The sequence below is a fragment of the Pezoporus occidentalis genome, unplaced genomic scaffold, assembly GCF_034315485.1.
Source record: "Pezoporus occidentalis ecotype Australia unplaced genomic scaffold, CSIRO_AGI_Poc_V1 ctg18, whole genome shotgun sequence".
In the NCBI taxonomy this organism is placed as follows: Eukaryota; Metazoa; Chordata; class Aves; order Psittaciformes; family Psittacidae; genus Pezoporus; species Pezoporus occidentalis.
The window spans coordinates 4182622-4205825 of record NW_026913640.1 but is presented as its reverse complement, the minus strand read 5'-3'; the positions used below and the strand labels follow the sequence as shown (position 1 = coordinate 4205825).

General features: G+C 37.5%; 1 protein-coding gene across 6 annotated transcripts in view; it reads left to right on the top strand.

The window, feature by feature from the left end:
* FRY (FRY microtubule binding protein) overlaps positions 1–23204 on the top strand; it is a 231138-nt gene that overhangs the window by 37193 nt on the left and 170741 nt on the right. For 3 of the 6 annotated variants that reach the window (XM_062615069.1, XM_062615071.1, XM_062615070.1), the window contains exons 1-2: positions 12107–12385; positions 16293–16391. The exons of 1 other annotated variant lie outside the window; for it this stretch is intronic. In XM_062615069.1, the coding sequence (XP_062471053.1) occupies positions 12181–12385; positions 16293–16391 (304 nt within the window). In that variant the 5' untranslated portion in view covers positions 12107–12180. Of the gene's footprint in view, positions 1–12106; positions 12386–16292; positions 16392–23204 lie in introns of those variants that run through there. 2 more of the 6 variants (XM_062615076.1, XM_062615078.1) reach the window with 1 other exon arrangement.

Here is a 23204-nt window from a genome sequence, read left to right as displayed (position 1 = left end):
TACAGAAGTGTTCAGGAATGTATTTTTCATCTTTGCCTGGCCTAGAGACTGGTAACAACTTAACTTCCCAGAGATAAGCCAGATCATGGCATTCTATGCTATCACAGGCATTAGTTCTTCAAATTCCTTTTGAAACTAATCTGAAATGTCAGGAAATTTTAGTTTATTTGAGCTGCGTGAGTGCTGCAGGGTCTTTGAGTATCTTTAAATCTCGATTAATTTCAGGATTATCATCCTGAGTCTTAAAAGACCTAAATGCCCTACAGTCCAGCTGAATAATTTACTGCACCTCAATATATTGCCACTCATCTTCATTTGGGGTTATAAAGCCTGAAATGGAACTTGTCAGAAGCAGGAGGACAGTGGTGTTCATGCACCTCCCTGGACTGTGGAATGAATCACTGGAAGAGTTCAGTGGGAGTCTCTCACTATGTTTTGGGAGTGTTGCAGGACTTGCCTCCTTTGGCAAGCTTTTTTTCTCCAACTAAGCTGTTAATTGACTTTGCATGAAATGTTTCCCAGTTTTGAAGCCCTGTATAGAGATAACACTAGAAGACAGTAAGGAGTGAAAGGGTGTTTCTTTTTCTTGAGAGATGAATATACGTGTTGATTAATGTTCACAGTCAGTGGGCAAACAGGTGTCTTAAAAATGTAGTTGCTACAGTGAGCATCTGACTTAAACTAGGTTATCACATAGTTTCATTTAACACTAACACTACATTTTCTCAGTTGTTTTCATACTTGTTACTAGTCAGAATAAGGTTGTGTCCTATTGGTTCAACATTTGCCAGTTGCACAGCTGACACTCAGAAAAGTAACTTACTTTTCTGTTCTGTTTGTTGCAAGAGTGATCTTTATTTCTTATTTTCATTGCTTACAATAGTTTGGGGGTTTTTTTGGTTTTTATCTCGTGAGCCTTGGGCCTTTGCAGCTGTGACACACTTTCAGCAACACAATGCCTAAAGGGAGCATCCGTTAAACACATGATGTCTTTTATCATTTTCCCTGTATTAGGGTGCTTGCAAAGGAAACACAATTACTCTCTTCTGCTAATACTGTTTTGAATTCATCTACTACCATTCTTGCAAAGTAACTATTGTCAAATTAGTCTAAATCATTGTTAACTCAGGCCAGTACATGGTCACAAAGAATCTCAGGGAAATTTTTAAATGCTTTTCTAGTTTGTTCTTGTTCTGTTGTATTAATGACAGCTGTGACCACTGAGCATCCTAATCTGAATAATTATAGGGATATTGAATGATCAGTATACATCTGTATAGTTTTATTAGCCACATTAAAAAGAAGATAAATAAATATAGATATAAAATGCACAGGCACATTCCCTTAAATCTAACATTGGTATACAGGCTATATAAATTATGTCAGGTTTGTAGCAGTGTAATCAGCATGATGTTTTTCCAGTCCTGTCCAAGAACAATGTCTCAGGCATGATTTAGATGCCATCTTGTCATGCAGCTGATGCTTTAAAAGGTCAGGGGAAAATAATCAATGAAATTGAAAGCTTTTAATATCATTGTTTTAAAAGGTGATGATTCTTAACTAGTTAGGTCCTCACACATCTTCAGGAAATGAGGTAAAGAGAACCCCAAAATATCTCTGGCTTTAAGTAAGTCTGTACAGGGAATCTAATTCTTCCTTTCATGTTTTGTGGAGTTTTTCTCCTTTCTCAGTCTCTAAGCACCACGAATTCTTCACTCACCTTAAAGCTTGCTTTAGGGTTCAGCCCGTGCCTGTGCTTGCCAGTTGCAAGTGCTTGCTGTTGCTGACTTTGTGTCGGTGCTTTGTGTCAGTAACTTGCAGTTGGCCACTGCTTCCTGTGGTTTGGAGACCCTGAGTTTCCTCACATCCTTTCCTTTCCCCTATATTTTTATATGTTTGCTGGCTGTCATCTTTTATCTATATGTGTAGGGAAAAAGAAAATTTATATTTAATATTCAGGTAGCTCTTCCTTTCCTTGCTTTCTGTCTTTATTTCCATGACAATGTAGGAGGACCTCCACACTGCTTCTAAATCCGCATTTATGAACTTGTGTAGAGAAACTCTCTCAGCTGCTTTAATTTTTACCCAGGCAGTATTTTTCTTGCTGCAGATGGGAGAAGGAGAGGAGGAGGTATGCAGAGAGATCCTATTTTCAGTTTGGAGTTCAAATTCAGGAGCACTAGCAAAGCATGAGTAATCACTTTGACTAATTAAGACGCATTTGATAAGAGAGGTTACAGAATACTTTGGTAAGCATGTACATAGAAAAATGCTTATTTTATGGGAAATATCCTACTGCATGGCAGAGTTAGATCCAATAAGTGGACCTTATCATTACTGTTCAAATGCAGAATAAGTATTTATAGTAAAATTACATAAGTTTAATACTGTGCAATTAAACATGTACAAAGCAGGTGTGTTGTACTTGCGTCTGTATTGGAAGGTTTTAAAAATAATTTACACATCCATGCTTTACGACTTTGTAGCAATGTCATACTTGTATTCTTGTATATCACTGACTTCTGTAGCAGGAGCTAAAAGTCACGTCCTCAGGGTTGTGCCTCAATCAGGCATTCAAAGTAGCTGGTAAGTATGTATTCTGGTGTTTCTAGAGCTCTGGCCTCAGATGGAAAACCATCATTTTCATATTGTTTGATCTCACTCTTTTGTAAGTACTTCTAAGAAAGCTGAAGTACAGACAAGGATATAGAGAGCAAATCAAGTATTTTCCTAACATGAGAGAGAGAATAAAATTAAGTCAAAGTGTACATAAATCTGTATGTAACACTTCCCACAAAAGGGGATGCACTGAAAGCATGCCAGGCAAATAACTTTAAACCTGCTTTTGTGTGCCAAACATCAAAAATATGCACATTGTTCTGACTCCCCTGCTAGTGCGACAGCTAGGAAGGAGGATGGTTTGCTGACTGATGGAGATGGAATGCATTTGCCATCTTAGATGAAAGTTTAAGGTGCTTTTGTAAAGACTGCTTTTGACTGTGGGGAAAACTGAGGGATAGGCTCACACCTTGCTTTTTGTGTGCTCCTTTGGCTAATACTGTTACTTTAATAGATATCTTTATTATTGCTATATGAAACTGAAAGCACTATTTTAAGGAATCAACTGAATAAAACAAGGTTATGTTCTCTCACTGATAGGGATCCATCTACATTTACTGTATTGTCACAAGAACTCTAGAATTATCCTAGATAAATGTGGCTTTCCTATTCAGTGCAATGTGCCATGCTTGAAAATGAAGTGGGCTTCTAGGGAGAGCATGGACAAGCTGCAAAGCTACAGGCATATAATCAAGCATACTCTGAGCTGATACTGAACAATAAAAATTTCTATGCTCCAATTCCTTTAATAGTGGTTACAAGTACACATATTTCTGAAAGCAGTTTGGTTTGTACATCTGAATTCAGGTGTGGCAAAATTCAGATTCATCTGTCTGGAGACTCCAGCAAAACATAGGCACTTTACCTGTTTGTCTTAAATGAAAAACTAAGATTCAAGCTATTCCTGGTTGTCTGGATTACTATACTTCGGAAAACCAGCAGGTATCAGTGTTGAGGATCTAAGGAACAGTTTGTTTCAACATAAGGGTAAAGTTGAATCTTAGGCTAGTAGGAGGGTAGGCAGCAGTTCTTTCTGCTGTTCTGGAGCTCAGTCCCACTAGAGGCAGTAGGGTTCTCCATTTGATAAAGGAAAATCATATTCTTGGGAGGCTCAAAACATTATGTTTTTTTAATCCCAAAACTACGAGCAAGTTAGAACTCCTTGGATTGCATGTAGGATTGTGACAGCCTTGATCAGAACTTAAATGGTGCTGGAGAGAAGACAGTCTTGATTCCTAATATTTGGGCACAAAAATTTCATTTGGATTCAAACTGAAGTGGAAGATGAATGATTTGAATCTCACCCTTATTTAGTAATGGATGACACAAAATGTAGAAGTAGTATTTAGAGTCAAAGCAGGAAACACCTATTAAAAAATTAAATATCATTACTAGATTCAAAGACTGGTCATATTGTTACTTTCTTTTTGTTTATGTGGGTAATGTTTGAGAGCAATCAACCATTGGAATAATACTTCCAGGGAAGTGTGGACTCCCCAGCAGTGGGATACTTTTAGCATTTTCTTGACAGGGGGCTTGGAGATCTTGCCATCACCTAGCTAGGTCATGCTTTGCCTAAAAAGGTTGGAGAAGATGATCCTTGAGGTCCCTTCTAACCTGGTATTCTTTGATTCCATGTTAACACTCACCAGGTACTACCCTAGGGTTTCAAGATCACATCCTTGCATCAAGTTGTAACACACAGCCTGTTAATATTTAAGGCATGAATATTGAGGGAGGATGTGATGGAAGTTAAGTAATCATGCATTAAGCAGAGTGTGACATTATAGGAGAATATGGAGGTTGGGAAAACATGAGAAATGAAATCTTCAGAAGGATTCAAGAGGACTGCAGAGCTAAATTTTCTCTCCTGCTTTCTTTTCAGTCTGCTACTTATTTCAAAGTGTTTTCTGTTCATTTTTCTTTAGGTTTGATTTTTTTTTAATTTATTTTTTACATTTTGCAATGTGGGAAAGACACATGAAACCTAATCTAGGTCTATTCCATTACACTGCATAGGACAGATTTACTGAAGGATAAGTTTTGGCTGCCTTTCTTATTTCCTCTTCAAAACCAGAATGTTGTGTATCGCCAGCAATACAGAGTGTTGAGCAAGGGACTGTTTCTGCCACAGGGCAGCCCAGTCTGTCTCTGTGGCATCTCATCCAGCACTGAATCAATGCAGCTTTAGTATGTTGGAATTTTTAGAAATCAATGTTATTGAAAGGCCACATACATATTTGCCCTCCATGAAAAGCAGAATTTTCATTGTCCTTTTGTTTTTATAAAAAGGAAAAGAAAATGACTGGATTTCCTAAATCCCCATGATCACTTTGGACATTGGCCTCTCTTAACAGCAAGTATAGAATAAACTCTTTGTAACTGACGGAAACAAATATCTCTAAAAAGTACTTTCAAGCTCCAGAAGTTTTCAACTTTTCTTCTATATATGTAACACTTTTTTCTTTTCCACAGAAGCTGAAAATCTTTTTTATTATCTCACAGATATGTGCAAACAAAATCTAATTTATTTAAAATAATTAACACTTAGTAGTGGTTTTAAATAGAAAAGTGTGTCTAAGATCTGCAACCTTCATATCCATAGCTTGCTTGCAGTATTCACTTTCTACACAGAATGCAGTAGGAAAAATGGGGACATCTTCCATATTTTATTCAGGATTAATATGACACCCTATTAAATAAAACCCCTGCATAGCCTCTAGGTCTTTCTTTTACCACTGTACCCAGAGCATAGGCCTACTGCCACAAATTGCAGTGGAATAACAGCAATCATGATTTTGTAATTGCATTTGTTACTGTTGTGCAGATTCTGTCAAGTTCCACCCTCAGCCTTTGATCTCTTGAGGATGCTCAGCCTCTGGGCTGCTGCTCTGGCAAAGCCACATGTTCTGACATTTCTGAGGCTGTATGCAAAGAGCCCTGTTGCCTGGCTGTGCCTCTACACTCTACCTGGCCAGAAAATGCCTGTTTCCAGGGTTTGCACTGCTTTTCTGTTGGAGAAGGATTGGGTTTTAAGTCCTTGTGAAGATAAGGCTCTGACAGCTATCATGTAATGAGAACATCAGCGTGAAGTGAAATTACTACAAATGTACATTAGCATATGAATTATTCTGCTTATGAAATGCTGTGACATAAGTCAGCTTCCTCTCTTAATATGGGAAGTGTGCATTATCCATCAAACAGTAAGGGACTAATATTATCATAGAAGCAGATTACAGCTTTAACCATGTATTTTCTTTGTTGTTAGCAAACAAGAGCATGCCTACAAATTAAAGGTGCTTTTCTTCTTTCAGCTGAAAGACAGTGCAGTTGAAACACTCAGACAAATCTCTTGTCAATATTCATATACTAAAATCAGCATACCAGCATAGAAAGCAACAGTGGAAAAGCTGTATTCTCTTCCTCATGATTCATCTGTGTTTGCAGGAGGTGAGGACTTGTCTGGGCTGAAAGCTTATTTCTCCTTTCTGTGACTGTAATTCAGTGTTATCTATCACAACTTAAAACTGTAAATGTAGTGCAGGATATGACTATCATGTAATACTCTGATTTAGCTTGCCTTAAGGTCAGGTGGAGTCTGGCAACTAAGTCCTAATTGCTCTGTTGGATGAGTCAAGTGTTTGCTACAAGGGTAGAAATTAATGTGAACCTAAAATTCTCTCCTTGCTGTCTTTGGGAGTATGACCATGACTGGTTATTTGTTGACCTTTTCCTCTTATACACACTTCTGAAAACTGATGCTTGACTAAAGATACGTATTTTGATCCTAAGGCTGTATCAAATCTAGGCTCTTTTCTTATAATAGCATTAGACTGGAAGAAATGGGTTAATTCAAGCAGAGAACATGTCAGATGTTCACATCCTATGGATTAAGACAGCCAGGTTATTCCAGAAAATCAAACAAATAATTTTAGAGTAATGGTTGAAATTTTTATTTTCCTCAGATTTTGATTCCGTGTTTTCTCTTGCATTGTTTAACTTCCTTATTTGAAATGCAAATCAGAAGAGGTTAGAAACTTCATAGCACAGATAAGTTTGCAGATCTGTGACTGTTCAGATACGTGTAGGGGATGAGACCCAGGTAATGAATTCTTATGGGGGAAGAAAGAAGACAATGTTTTCTAAATGGCTATGTGCTGTTAAACAGTCTCCTCTGAGCAAGTGGGTACCCAGGAATATTAACTTCGTTGTTATCAACTTGATTTCTTTTAGCACATTCAACACCTGTAAAGGTAACCTAGGCTTTTGCTGTGCTTTGCTGTGCAGCCTCCCAAAACGGGGGCTAATGCAACAAGGAAGGAGGATCCATGTACCACAGGCAAGTAGCATGAGGCTTGATTGATTGAGTTAGATTGGTTTTAAAAATGTTAGTAAAGCTCAAACTTTCCTGCCATTGCAGTTCCTCCAACATACATGACTAAAACACTTCATCCTCCCTTGGAGGTAGTACGTACCATTCTTCTCTGGTACATATAGCATGGTAAGAAGGTCCATGAATCAATATACACTGATATAGAAATTACCAAACCAGACAGGAATTCATCATGGTTTTGGTTATTTTTCTTCCATAATACAGATTTTCTGACCCAGCCTGCACTGGCTGACACTGAGAATACTTTTTAGGAAAACTTTTCTTATTTCTACTGTTGATAAGCACAAATATTTCCTCAGCTAAAATGAGATTGACAGCTCTAATGCAGTCATAATAACACATGGCTTACTGCACATGAAATTTAACAAGATTCGCTGCTGTATTATTAACAAAAAGCTAATGATAATTCCTCTTGTGCAAAAACTTCATTTTCTGTGACCTGGACCATACTAATTTTGTAGCCTCAAAACTGTATTTCTGCAGTAGACAGTATCATCCAAACACAAATCAGTTATCACACATCAATTTCCTTTGGCTTTTATTTACCAAACTTTAATAAAAAGAAATAGTAATAGAAACTGCAGACACTATAACTGGATAGTCTGCTGGAGGAAAGGGGTATGGTGTTCTGATTTAGCCTTTGACCATAATGCATAATCCTGATGCTGACCTTTCCAAATTGTAAGAAAGTACTGAGCTACACAGAACCTACCTGAGAAGCCTGAAGCCTTATAAACATTTGCCAGCCTGAAAATGTAATGAAATTATAATTCGCATGCTTTGTTTTTCATCATTTGAGTGCTTTCATGATTCGGTTCTGAATGCAAGACAATTACTTTCTTGTAGCAAACTCTTCTGAAGGCTCTTGTGTACGCCATTGGCATGAATAATTACTCTTTTATCTTCTGTACTCAAACTACTGTGATAGAGTAATGACACTTATTTTTAGCAACTATGTTGATTAGTCCTATTGTGTTGTAGTCTTACTCAATTCTTAATCATCATTTTAATCACACTTTTGGATAAAAGGATTGATAATAAATTCCTTAAACTATGCTATATCCCTCTTAAAAAAAAAAAAAAAAAGAAAATATTCAATCATAGGATCATAGAATAGTTAGGGTTGGAAAGGACCTTAAGATCATCTAGTTCCAACCCCCCTGCCATGGGCAGGGACACCTCACACTAAACCATCTCACCCAAGGCTTCTGTCCAACCTGGCCTTGAACACTGCCAGGGATGGAGCATTCACAGCTTCCCTGGGCAACCCATTCCAGTGCCTCACCACCCTAACAGGAAAGAATTTCCTCCTTATACCCAATCTAAACTTCCCTTGTTTAAGTTTTAACCCGTTACCCCTTGTCCTATCACTACAGTCTCTAATGAAGAGTCCCTCCCCTGCATCTCTATAGGCCCCCTTCGGATACTTGAAGGCTGCTATGAGGTCTCCACGCAGCCTTCTCTTCTGCAGGCTGAACAGCCCCAACTTTCTCAGCCTGTCTTCATACGGGAGGTGCTCCAGTCCCCTGATCATCCTTGTGGCCTCCTCTGGACTTGTTCCAACAGTTCCATGTCCTTTTTATGTTGAGGACACCAGAACTGCACACAATACTCCAGGTGAGGTCTCACAAGAGCAGAGTAGAGGGGCAGGATCACCTCCTTCGACCTGCTGGTCACGCTCCTTTTGATGCAGCCTAGGATACAGTTGGCTTTCTGGGCTACAATCGCACACTGCGGGCCCATGTTCATTTTCTCATCGAAATAATTAATTCTTCAGTCTCTGTTGTAATTTTCAGCAATGCACTTACTTTTCCATAGTACTCCAACCATTTGATACTAGATATCCTTTTGTATTCGTGGGTGTATATGATAGGAACCTTGTGATTAATTGCATTTAAGTTAAAAAGTTTATTTCCACCCATCATGCTTCCTTTTTTTTTTTTCCTTGTTTTATTTCCATCTATAAAGGTGCAAAGCTTCTGCCTCTAATTAGAAAAGAGAAGGTATGAGGGGTATGTTGTTGCTGCAGAATCAGTGGAGAATAATATAAATTTTTACTAAGAGTGCTCTTTCTTCCTTTCTTCCTGTGCTGAATCATAAAATCTTTTCTGAATGTTCAGCACATCTGCTTTATTTCTTTGGTCTTATAATTAATAATCATCTCTTCTAAGTCCCTATTGCTTCATCATTTCCAGTTTTGTTCTTTGCATTGTCCTGCAACTTATTCTGTGATCATCCCACTTGGGAGTAGACTTACAGGTTTTTACACATATGTCTCAAAGAGGAGTAAATGACCAACAGGAGATACATAAACTAAATCACTAGAAAAGTTAGGCTACTAAAATGGCACTTAGGCACCTCATTCCAACAACTTTCAGACACCACCAGGACCCTCAGCTTCTGTTCTGCTGCTGCATGTTCCTTTACTTTAGCAGCTTAAGATTTTCAGTTTTCAAAACAATTATTTCTCTGTCTTCATTTTTAGCTCTGAAAGAATTTTCAGTATGTGCTCTAGAGCAGATCCTACAAAAGGCAATTTAGTAATGAGATATTGTGACTGATATTTTTTATCTGTCTTCTGTATTTCCACCTGAAGGCCACTTTTAGGGGTATACTGTTCTTAGATTCCTGTGTACCGCTGCTGGATCAGGGACATGTGCCCTTGGTAGGTCTCCCCACATCTGAAAGTGTGATCACTATCACACCTTTGAGCATCCCAGCGGCGATTTCTCCTGTTGGAAATGTTCCACTCGGCATGAATATTTATTGGGCTGGAGAAGGTAAGATTGTATAGTGCAGCAATTGTATCACTCAGCTAGAATATGGGACAGTCACTTTCAAGTCACTCTTGTAATGAATATTTAAGTATTTATGTGTGTTGGAGTTGTTTCAGCAGGAAAAGTTAAGAGCTGTTTCCGGAATATTCTGTAGCTTGATGGTTAGAAATATTACTGAAGATGTTGGAGTTTTATTTAAATCTCTGTCAGATATCAGTTTAAAGCTCCTCAAATGTCAATTCCTGCATTTGGTATTTATTTTATCGCCTTCACACATAGTTCAAATATATTTACATTTGCTCAGATTTGAGCACTTTCTGTTGGTTTAAAAAGCTTTTGATTAATTTGCTTTGGTTTAGTTGTTCTGTCAGGAATGGACTGAGTATTTTTGTGTTGATTCAGTCAAAGCTGAAAAAGCAAATGCAGTTGGAAAAGAAGGGGAAGCAAGGGAAGCTTCTCAGACCTGTTTGGGGGTTTTGTTATTAACTTGGGGGGGGGGGGGGTTAGGATGTTATTCACAGATTATACAGATTTGAAGTACATGAAAGATGTATTTTGGCCTCTAATGATGAAGACCAAGGCCTTAGAAGCATTTCTAAAAAGTCCCTGAGCAATTTACACATTAAATTCCCTTTGGTTATAGCCTAATTCCCACCACCTAACCTATTTTGGAGTCCAGTGGGATTTTCAAAAGGTTATTTCAGCATATAAACAGAGCTCATAATCCTTTGAATACTCAGCAAGACCAGAAATAACCAGTTTGCTATCTACAGTTACTGCTGGTTTAAAACACTTTAAATCATCAGTTTGTTCTGAATGTGGGGTATGATTTCTTGTTCCAATGTATTTAAGATTGGATTATTACATTCATAATTTCAACTCCCAGCCAAATGCAATCATATTTCCAGAGGAAGAAGAAAAAAATCGAGCAAACTATTTGCATCCTTCTGCATTTCTAACACAATAAAATACTTAAAAAGCTATATAGATATATGCTAAGTTACACAATTTCCCCTCTTTCCTTCCAAAAGCATGTAGATGAACCTTTTATTTCTTGTCAACAATAACAAAATTTGTACTGAATTTCATGAAAAAACTGTATTTGAAGCAGCCAGCCTCTTGATCATTACACCAGCCATATAGTGTACCCTATCTTTAGGAAATTAATGAAACCATTCATGGTTTAAGTGTTTTAAATGATTCAGAGAAATCAAGTTCTATCTTCAAGTGTTAAAATCAGTTTGCCCTAGGTATCCATGGTTTAAATATTAGTTACTCTCACTTTAAATTACCATCCTGCTTATTCACTTTTCCATGTTAAAAAGTTACTGTTATTTAACAGCAAAATTTATGTAATTAGAAGGTTTTTTTTAACTTCTTGAATTTACTAATTCATTTTTATCTCATTTATGGTAGGATTCAAGAAAGAAAATTAGCAGGTTCATAGAAAATATTAGGATTTGTTCTTTCTGAACATTTGAGAAAGTAAGATCATATCCTTGGGAGGCCCAAAATATTTCACTAGGATAACTGGAACAAAACCAGAACAGTACCTTGGCTTTTAGTGAAGTTGAAAATTCACAGACTGTCTTTGGCATATGCATATTTAAATGACCTATTTTTGTTAGTCAGCAGTTCCCTAAAGAGGCAGACAGTCAAAGTGGCAGATCTTTGATTCTCACTGCAGTAGGAAAGAACATTAGTGCTTCTTGAGGAAAGAAACCCCAAAGTGATGCTGTGGCCATAAAAACCTTTGTGCTTTGGATGTTTTGGGCTATTTATCAGTCTTTGAAATGTGACATTGCCAAAGGACAGGACTAAAAACCCAAGCATATACCATTCAGGTTGAACCTTTACCCAGACAGGTACCTAGGCTGGTGACTGGGTTGGATTTTTGTTGGGTTTTCTTTTGTTTGTTTGTTGGGTTGGGTTTTTTTTTACATCACTCTGTTTTCTCTTTTTAAGGTTTAGCAGCACTTGTTTAGCTTGCCAAGTTAATGAACTATTGATGAACTGATCGGAGAAGTGCTGTTGATACAATGTAAACCACACTAGCCCTAGACAGTGCCTCATATTAAACTGTGTCTTCCCCTTTGCGCAGATTGTACTGCTGAGCTCAGGTTTGTTAACTTGCTACTTACCTGAAAAGATTCAAAGGAGTGATTTCAGCATGTCCCTTCCCTGTGCTGTTTCACTGATGCAAGGAGGGGCCATGCAGTAACTCTACACCTGTCCAGCACGCGCCTATCAACTTGCTCAACTTCCCCAATGAGTGCCGCATTGAGCATGAAAACATCCGAGATTGCTTGGGTCTGTAACCATTAGTCCAAATACTTCTGGCTGTTCAGGTTGGATTTGAGCTGGGGTAGCTTTAACAGCTAGCGCTCAATAATGGCAGTTGATGACAGCAACTTGTACTCTAGGACTAAGAGTAAACTGAATTCCTGTAAGACTCATTGTAAATCAACAAGACAGAGAAGCCTACCACCAGACATCCTGCTGGAAAATGATTTGAAAGGAAAGTTTCAAAGAAATATTAGGAACATAGAGCCTATACGTCCAAGGCGCTCTAAGAAAAGACCTTCTATATTTTCAGGTAGGAAATGCTATGCTAATAGTATGTTTGTGCAATATCTTTTAACCTGTTAATATTTGAAGGACTCAGTAGCTGATTCCAGTCAGAATTTATTCTGTTTTAAAACCTAAGGCAGTCTTCACAGATATATTTAATTAAGTACATTTATCTTAAATTACGTCAGCCATTAGAGTTAAAGTGATAGAAACAGAAAGAGAGACTTTCTTCATAGTTCTGATTTCATGTTCCTTGCTTGTGGGATTTTATTTTTTTTTTTATATTTAGATTTAAAGAAAACCATTTTTTTCTCTACAGCTTTAAGCTGCATTTTGCTTAACCCTGCTTATAAGCAATGCAGTCAATAGCTGCAGTGTATCTCTCTTGCTTCTCTGATACTGTCTCTCATTGCTTTTTTGGGGGAGAGTGGTTTGGGGATACACAGACTTCTTCAGTATAGCTGACTTTTTTGTGTGTGTAGCCAGAAATTAACATCATTAAATAGTTAAATGCATGCTTTGAATTCCTGGCTTGCGCTGGAGCCTGTAATGTCTGGAGTTAATAATTCAGTTTAACTCTCTAGTTATTAAGAAGTGGGAACAAGATGTAAGAGTGAATTTCAGTCAAGCTAATAACAAGTCTGGGTATTTTTTTTTTTTTTTATTACTATTATTTGAAATATACCTAAAAATATGCAACAGACTACCATGAGCACAAAGCATTTGTTGCACAACAATTGTGTCATCTTACCTAAGAGGACTTAAAAGGTTTTATGGGGGAAAGGATCAATACTAGCTCATCCCTACTGAAAGTGAAGATGTATTTTTATGAGGCAATCAGAGGAATTTAATCCTTTTATGTATCTCCATTTACAGATAAAAATGAGGATTTTTAAATTTCAGGGGGAAAATAGAATAGTCAAATAGGTCTTTGAAGAGCTATGAAGTATATTCAAAAGTGTTATTTAAATATTAATGTTATATTCCTTCATGACAACTAAACTTAAATAGGTACCTTCTCACGAGCTGAAACACTGTTGAAGGGAGTACAGTGTTAAAAGATGACACAGGGCAGCACTTCTTATGTGGGTTTTAGTGCCTCCATTGTACCTTTGTTAAGGTATTTGAAATATTTTAACACCTTAGGAAGTAAAGCTTTATTTTCCTTCTTCCTGTTCTACTTCCCCAGCTTAAGAGAATGCAAAAAGCCTTATCAGATCTGAAGTCAGGTGACTTAGACATGCCCAAGGCTCCTGTGCTTCTCGGTGCCTGAACAGGCTCTTCCTGAGGTGATGTGGTCTGTTGGTGACTGTCAAACCACATTATTTTGAGCAGGATAGACCCTCTGACCTTATTCTTTTTCAGTTGCTGCTTTTTGTCTTCTAGCTACCTTTTCTGCTCCTTAATTACTCCTGTGCTTGGTGGTTTTTTCCTCCTGTAACTTTTCACTTCTTTTCCCTATACATCAACATTTTTGTTAAAAAAAAAAACCAAACCATATTAAATAGCCTTGTGTTTGGTCTCCAACACCATTACTCTGTTGTGCACACACAGATTTCTCCTTTATTTTCTAATAATTTTATTCATTTATTTATCATACTGTTCTTCTTTCTCTCTGTTCTCTTTCCACCCTCCCAAATTACTACACTAGCAGTAATGCTAGTTTGTGCTGCGTCAGATATGAGCACTTTAATGTAGTTTGTGTGTCTGGAATGCTGCCATTACGCTTATGAAATCCACTGCAGCTGTGTTACTGTACACTCAAGGGCACTTAACTCAAAGGTAATGCAAATTGCTTGCTATAAGCAATTGATGGAGCATGATGGAAAGATGGGTGTAGACTTTCATTTGGTAGGTCAGCAGTATACATGGGAGAAGCTTTACTGGATTTGCTTTTGAAAACAGGTTAACAAAGTAAGCTTGAAGTCCACTAGACCATTGTCTTTGTGCTGTAAATGCAGGTTAGAATGGAAACAACTGTGTCATAAAATCATGGAATGGTTTGGGTTGGAAGGGACCTCTAAAGATCATATAGTTCAACCTCGCTACTGTGGGCAGGGACATCTTCCACTAGTTGAAGTTGCTCAAGGCCCCATTCAACTTGACCTTGAACACTTGAGACAGATAGATATTAAATATATATATTTATATATACTATAAATATGTAATATACATATATATACTTGCTCTACAATCTTTCGGATCACTGCTCAAGCCCTCTTAACAATGTGGTAATTCAAATTTCCTTATTTCAGCATGGTCATCTACTAATACAAATATTTTAAATCTCTGTCATTTTGACTCCTCCGCTTTCTTCTAATACTCTTATCTCTGCTTAGTCTTTTATATCACCATGACCCTGTCTTAGTTTTAGGACACGCTTGCAATTTAGTCTGAAGTCTTGTACATCTTGTTTTCTTTCCTTTTATTCTATCTTAAAGAGCTTAACAAACAAAGTAATGAATAGTGACATGTCAAGGCATCTGGGTGCAAGGATATAGGTTGGTTCACACATGGGGACTCTTGTTTCAAATGGTGCAGACTAAGGGAAGCATCTTGCATGCGATAGGCTTGTTTTGCAGCTTCCTCATAACTGTGATAGCTAGAAGCTCACTCTTTGAAACCCACAACCTGAGAGAAGTCTGGCTGTCTGTCTTGTCATCAGGAATTGAGTCATTCACATATGCCTAGCCAGGACAATCCAAACAGTGGTATCACCGGGTTATTGTGTTCATTCCCATGTAAAGTGGAGGACAGAAACTATGTGAGGAGAAACCGTGGCATTGCCAAAGGGATACCCTGCACAGAGACACCTTCTTCTTCTTTCAACAAAGCACTTTGTTTCTTATTGGTCTTTAAATTCAAAAAGTTTAGAGCTGTTGTATACTTCAGGGCATGGTTAGTGACCTCTTTTGATACCTAAATTTTCAGGTTTACTACTTCATAGTGACACCTTTTTACTTTTTTTTTTTTTTTTAAACAACCACACAGGCACAACTGATCATAATCAACACTATAGAGCCATTTATTGTCAGTTACAGAGAGAGGTTCACCAGCTTCATTAGTTGAATTTGTAGAGATCTGCCGACATCCCCTCGGCTCAGCATGCCATCATAGCCATGTCTGAACCTTAGCTTGGCAGGACTATAAAAAAATTAATGGTGACTTGTCTTAACCTGAAGATAAACCTGTGACTTGCAATGAGGAAAGAAAGAAGTGTAAAAAGGCAGAGTGGGCAACAAGGGGCCTTAGGAGGCCATGTTACAGAGGTACCTTGGAAAGGTAAATTGAATTGGAAGTTAAAATGGATTAGCTAAACATTGTTAAATGGCTATGCTGACTCATGTTCAGAAGCACAAGAGGCTGAAGAAAATTAATCTGTATTTATCAATTAAATAACCAATACAGAAATTACAAAGGTCAAAATACTAAAATATAGTGTAATAGTGTAGTTCTACTTGGAAGCTATTTGTGAGCTGGGGATGTTAGTTTAAGTACGCTGAAAATCTGTTTCTACTATTGTCATTAGTATCTTGTGTTTTGGTGGGTTTTTTCCTCTCCTCCTTCATTTTCATATGGAGTAGCCTGTATTATCATTGAATAATGCTTGTTGACTGCTGTCAGTTTTGAAGGGCAGAGAGAGGGTTGAGAAAAATACTTTGGATTTTCTGCCTCCCAGGATCAGGCACACTCCCATTTCATGGCTGTATGCCTATGGCTAGAATAAGCTCTATGTGTTCTGTGGGACAGCAGGTTACTTCTGCTTTGTAAAAGCATTGTGGTGTTGCTGTGTGTTAATTTAACAAACATCAGTGTGGTTAACAGTACTTTATATAGCTACTTAAAGTAAGAATGTAGGTTGTCAGTCTGTGATTTTACAACAGAAGAGCTAGTATTCTGTGTTAAATTCACTGTTTGTTTGTTTTTTTCAGTGAAAATACTGTCACAGTTAGAAGTCTTGAGGTACTCACTCAAAGCATTTCTGGAGTTCAGACCAGCATACAGTCTAGCAAAGTCACTTTCTAAAATAAGTAAGTTGATTTGACATCATGTTGGCATGTAAATTAAAATACTGAAACTTATAAAAGAAAGAAGGGGTTTATATATAAGGAAAATATTTAAAAGTTCTTCAGCAGTGATATGAATAAATAATTTAATTTTTCATGAGACATGGGGATAAAACATCCAGTACGTATGATTTTTTTTTTTTTCTTTTGACTGGCTACATTAATTGGGAAAGACTTGCCAAATCTAATTACTTTTTATAAGGATGCTTAAAATTATGAGTACAGAATGTATCTTGATTTAAATGAGTTATAATGATCTGCATTCAGTATTTTAATTTGGTGAAGATTTGAATATTCTACTTCTGAATAAAGTGTAATGCATGGTAATAACTTGTGCTTGTAATCTGCATATGATAATTGCTTTTCACTTTTGGTACCACTACTGTCACCCTGTACGCTGAAGTGTGGCAGAATCGCTTGTATTGGTGCTGTATTTTACCAGTATCATTCACTGACAGCAGAAGGGAAGGCAAGATTGTCTTGTTCCAAAGTTCTTCTCTTCCCTTCCTGACTTGAAAAAATTGGCTTGGTTTCCCCTTAATACTGTTAGCAAGACCTTCTGTTGTTTGAAAATGCATGGGGAGAGGAGTGTTGTATTTTTTTGTTTGCTGTTTGTATTGAAAACTGACATTAGTTCTGTATGTTTTATTGAGAATTATATTAAGATATGCCACCATGCTATAAAATTGGTGATTGACTGTGTGTCCACCCATTGATCTGGGTTAGTGACCACTGTTTTATTAATAGGAATTATCAAATTGATAATGTCTTAAAGGAAGGCTTTGCTGTTGGCCTTCCTTCTGTATTGTTATGCTTACATATTTCTACATATATTACTTAATATACTCTTACTATTTTAGTTCTTGAATGTTTTTTTTAAGTGTCATTTTCTTCAGAAAGGATGGGTTGATGATTCAGAGGAAGGCTATGGATTCTGCATTTGAAAGTCTGATGTAATATATGCGTGTTGTCCAACTTGTTTTCTTCTTGGGTTCACTGGTATTTTATGGACTGTAAAGACTGATTTCCTCATGCTCTTGTAGGCAAGATGCTACCTCACCTTTAAGTTGTATTTGGGAAATAAAGGAAGCTGTCTATGTCTATTGGAGAGTGATTTGAATGAGATGAGGGGGGATATAGGAAGAAAGGTGGGGTTAAGGTAGGGAAGGCTCCATCTGCTATTCTGGCTTGGATTTTTGTTTTCTGACTTGTTTTGAAAACTCTTTAGTTGTCTCCTAGATTTAGATGGCCACCATCAGTTATGTTCAAACTCTGCTTTAAAGGAGAGTCCAGTGTTCAAGTGAACAAAATCCATTGTACACACAGTAATGTACTTCAAATCTTAGGATGTCTAAGGGTTTATAGTATTTTCAGTGTACTGAAGGACCTTGTGAAGCAATTGCAGCACTTGCTTCCTGATTTCAGCACAAGTTTCTCTGTGTGCTGGCATAGTAAAAGCACATGAAAAAGAATCTGTTTTAGTAGCATGGTTTGCCATTTTGACCCTTTGACTCTCTGCGATGTCCTATCTAGAGGATAATGATTAAAGTGTAGAGCGAACTCTCAAAACTCGTGCTGAGTGCTTGCCTCCTGGGAAACATGACAGGCTCTTTCTTTTGCATGGTTATGTAATTTTCGAGGAGCACTGAATTAATATCAATGTTGGTTGTATATCAGAAAAAAAGGTATGTTAATCTAAAATATATTGAATTTTAAAATAGAAAATCAGAGCCCTAAGAAATGTTAGCAAAATAAGAAACATATAAAAATGTTTTAAAAGATTTAAGAACAAGCCAGTCACTCTTTACATCAAATGGTAGTGGCCTTAACTACATTTCATGTGCAGTAAATCCATAAGGGTTTGGTGACATTATTTTTAAGTAAATCTTTCTTTGGCTGTCATGAGACAATAGAATATTTTATTCTCTTTAGCTGATTTAGCATGCGCCTTAAAGAGCAGAGTCACCACAAAAATATGCCCATCTTTGGCCTGTAAAGAATCATTTTATTGCTAATGATTTGGAAACATTGTCCATAATATTTTTTTTTCATAGAGGAATACATACCCTTTCATTGCATGCTAGACAAACATTACTTTTAAAGTCTTACAGTAGTGCATCTGCTGCAATCAAAAGCTTGTCAGCCTAGTAAAATGTTTTTTAAAAAAGCAGACTTAAAGGTTATTGTAATGGCTTTGATTTAACCTTCTTCCTGATGTATATTTTGCTCCTCTTCTGAAGTGCAATCTTCACATAAGCTGATGTAGTTAATGACATTAAAATATGTTCTCTTGACAGTCATATGAGTCTATGGACTGCATAAAAATCATTCAAAATATAGTTCTGCTGTAGTGCTTATTTACTTGTAGATATGTTTGAATACCTGTTGGGTGCATTTGGTGGATAACTATTTTCCTTTCAGCTATTTATACTTTCCCTAGCCCTTAATGGTAACATACTGTATCCTAGTTAAATCACCTGATAGTCTTGGAATTTCTGAAATAAGTGTTCTCAATGTTTTCTTCATTTTTATTTCTTTGCTATACCTGAATTTAAACAATAACAGAAAAGTTTGAGTTCCTAAAAATACTTAACTCAATAAGAATTTTAGAAATCAGTATTTTATTAATCTGTTTAGTTTCAGAGACTATTTTTTCTGAAGATGGGTGTAGACAATAAAATTCATCATAATTACAAAAGACTTTCTTTGAACACAGTTGCAGTTAGCTTGAAGACTTTTTGGTACTTCTTCTTGTGATGAAAAATGTCCTGGTAGTGAAAGGAAAGTCTTGAAATACTTCTGGTAAATCAGCTGTAAGCAGATAGACACTGAGTTAATATATATAAGTTTTCATAAAGAACAAATTTCATCAACTGTATCTCTCATTAATTTTCTTTATTGCTATTAATTATAAGTGGTTAATTTGAAATATGATTTTTATGAATTTTGGGGATTGGATCTTAAATTAGTAAATTGATGTGAGGAGCTCAGGACATTATTATATTTGGGTTTTCTGGGCAGTTGAAACTGCACACTGCTTCACAAGGTGACATCAATTTAAATTCTTCTTGCACAGGCTATACAAGTGTCTAGCTGCTACGCAATGCTGGAATGGAATTTTGTAATCAGATATAATTTTGAACACTCAACAAACATCTATTAGTTGATGACATTACTGTTTCCAGGAAGTATTTTCTTAGATAAGCAAAGTATATTTTGTGTGATAACAGTATAGTTGCTCCTCCTCCAAGGACTTGGCTGTGTAGTGGGGTTATTGGCTTATTTGTTTGGTTTAGAGCTGCCTGAGGGTGTTCCTGTGGCTTTCTGTGGGTTTTTGCTCTGTCTTTGGAGTTACTGTTTCTGCAATTTCATGGTGGTTGATGGCAATGTGCTTTAGTTGCAGAACTCGTTACTGTGCATGCCTATGCTCACTTTGTTGTGAATTATCTGCTCTTCCTAATAACCCTTTCTACAATCATTTGTGATGCAAACAATAAGGGGTTGGCAAGATAATTTTTAATCATAATGTTTAGTCTGCATAATGGTAAGGAAAGAGGCACTCAGTAAGTATCATCTTTCTTATTGTAACCTCAGTTGTCCTGCATTTTTGAACTGTGTTTAGTTTAAACCAATCTCATGCTAGCCTGTCTCTCCTGTTCCTTGTATGCAAGCCAGAGAAATCCTTCTCTACCAGAGTTGCTCCACTTCCCCATTTTGCCTGGACCAGCCTGTAGCCTCCGCTAACAATTCTTAAGCACAGCTCAGAAGTGGACAAGAGCTGAGGAATCAAGAGAGAATTGGATGCTGCCACCCGCATTTAATGTTTTACTGCATGCTTGTAGGCTGCTTCGTACCATCTCGCCATGGCCAGAGAACAGCCCAGGTTTTAATATAGGCATGGCATTTGTGATAATGATTTGTGATAATGTACTTGAATCGCCAGTCTGTCCAGCAAGGGATGACTTTAATAACTATAAAGGTCAATAAAACTCCAGTACAAGTTTGCTCTATGAGTCATCTTAAAGTACTTCTGTGAGGGCTTGTTCAAATCTATCATGGACGGTTATTGAGTCCTGTATGGAGAATCATTCAAGTGCTAGATTTCCACTGGATGCTGAGGCTTTACTCCAAAGTGGAACGGTCTAGTGTGTGGCAGAGTTTTTACTATCACACAAAGATGCCAGGGTGAAAGAAGAGCAGAAGCTAAATTCAGCTCACAACATGGAATTTCAGGGTCTGAAGATAAGTAAAGCATATGTGTACAAATACAATTCTAAATCTGTTCTGGAACTAGAAAATCAGTAGTTCTCTCTTTAGAATTTAGAAATAATGAGTAATACGAAATGTCATGGGACACATAAGTAAGAGTAGTGTTACAGTTTGGCCTTCACCTGGTTGCAATTGTATTCTCTTCCCTTGCTATTTCCCTTATCATTATTATTACTGGTGGTAGCAGTAGTGGTTTTGTGTTACACCTTAGTTACTGGACTGTTCTTATCTCAGCCCGTGGGAGTTACATTCTTTCGATTCTCCTCCCCATCCCTCCAGGAGCTGGGGCGGGGGAAAGGGGAGGTGTGAGCGAGCAGCTGCATGGTTCTGAGTTACCATCTGGCCTTAAACCACAACACAGTGTTAAGAATACTTCTGCATAATCTAATGTTATATTTTCATTCCTCCAACTTGAAAACTCATCCTAAAAGAGGTCTTAGCAGCTGTGGCAACTTCACTCAGTAGCAGGAAGAATGATGGTGACGGAAATGGAAAAGGCCAAGTCTATGCCTCCTTTGCCTGTCTTTACCTCCAGGAGGGCTCAGGAATCACAGGTCCCAGAGCCCAGTAAGAAGGCCTGAAATAAGGCAGACTTACCCTTGCTGCAGGGATAACAGGTTAGGGAACATTTTAAAAAAACATGATGTACATGAGTCCACGGGACCTGATAGGATGCAACCGCATGTGCTGAGGAAGCTGGCTGATGTCACTGTCAAACCAGCCATGATAGCGTTTGGAAGCTCATGGCAACTGAGGAAAGTTCCTGAGGACTGGAAGAAAGCAAATGTGTCCTGTTTCTTCCAGAAGGGCAAGAAAGAGGATCCACAGAGCTATGGGCTGGTCACCCTCACCATAATGCCTGGGAAAGTGATGGAGCAAATAATAAATAATCCTGTAACCCGTTTGCAAACACAGGAGAAGTAGATGACTGAGTACATGCGGTAGTCAGTATGTTTGTCTAAAAGGGAAATCATGCTTTACCAACTCAATAGCTTTCTAAAACAAGATAACCAGCTTGGTGGATGCTGGGAGAGCAAAGGATGCTGTTTATCTCAGCTTTAGAAAGGCTTCTGGCAGTGTACCTTCTGCAATATCCTCATAGACAAAATGATGAAATACAACCTCAGAACTGTAATCAGTGGATTTAGTTTTAAGATTGTTTTTTTTTTTCTTTATGCCATTTTCAATCTGGTTCTCTTTGTGTCGTATATGAAGTAGGTAATGTAAGGTTCAATATCAGATTAGTATTGTAATGTGCTGATGGAACTACAGAAACAAATACGAGTTGCAGTTGTTGCTTTTTAGTAATAGCGAACAGCCTGTTGTCCACACAGATTGAGATCTTAGATTATTTTGATCTCATTGTATATTACTGAGAATTAATAATGTTGTCTATATATGTGAAATGTTATATTTGTGTCTTGTAGACTAGACCTGACTCCGTAAGTACCTGTTTTGACATTTGCAAATAGTTTAAACCTGGATCTAGCATTACTCACATTAGCTCTGCCAGAGGGGTTTTCTGTCTAGCCTAGCTAAACTGAATTACTGTATATGGACCAGAAATAAAGACATTCTCTGGCCTGACCTATGCAGGAAATCAGGCTGATTATCACTGTCCATTCTGGCTTTTAAAATCTTCAAACTCGCTGTTTGGTCGTGCTTCACACAGTTAAACCTAGAATGTAGCAGTTCTTGCAACAGCCAAAGTTTACTAATGATGCAGCCAGAAGAGTGGCTTGGAAGAATGTTCTTACTTTAAAATGCAGTAACTGTTGCAGATGTTTGTAAGTGTATATGAGCAGTTGGGAAAGTTATTTAGCCATGTGATACCTGTGAAAAGTATCTTTTTGTATTTTAAACATTCCTTTTTTTTTTTTTTTCGATTTAAAAACATTGTTTTCTCTTGTTTCTTTTCCCCACCTAAATCCCCATGCAGCATCTTTTGTGTTGACCATAGTGATCAGGTGCTCCTTCAGGGACACACACAGTATCATTCATAGAATCATAGAACCTTCAAATGGTTTGGGTTGGAAAGGACATTAAAGATCACCTAGTTCCAACCCCCCTGCACCTTGCACTAGACCAGGCTGTTCAAAGCCCTGTTCATAAAATGAATGTAATGCTGTGGCCCCAACCATATTCCCCAAAATACATACGCAGCACCGAAATCAAATTTCTCCTAGCCAGTGCCACCATAAGGAGACCAGATGGAAATTATGGGACAAAGGGAGAGGATGGAAGAACTTCACAGGTTTTTCAGCTGTAGCACAATCTTATATTAGCTGAAACCAAACATAAAAACACACCCTGGGTCAAATCTGCTGTGTTATCAGAAGATGAAGAAGTATGTTCTTGGACAAATTTCTGTTTTACAGAGGATTCTATCTGTACTGAAGCTGGTTTTAGTTCACTGAATTAGTCAGTAGCTGGTGGTGACCTCCCTTGATCTGTGGAAGAGTTCAGGCAAGGTTTGTGCGTTAGTGCCCTGTCTGAGTCAGGAGGATA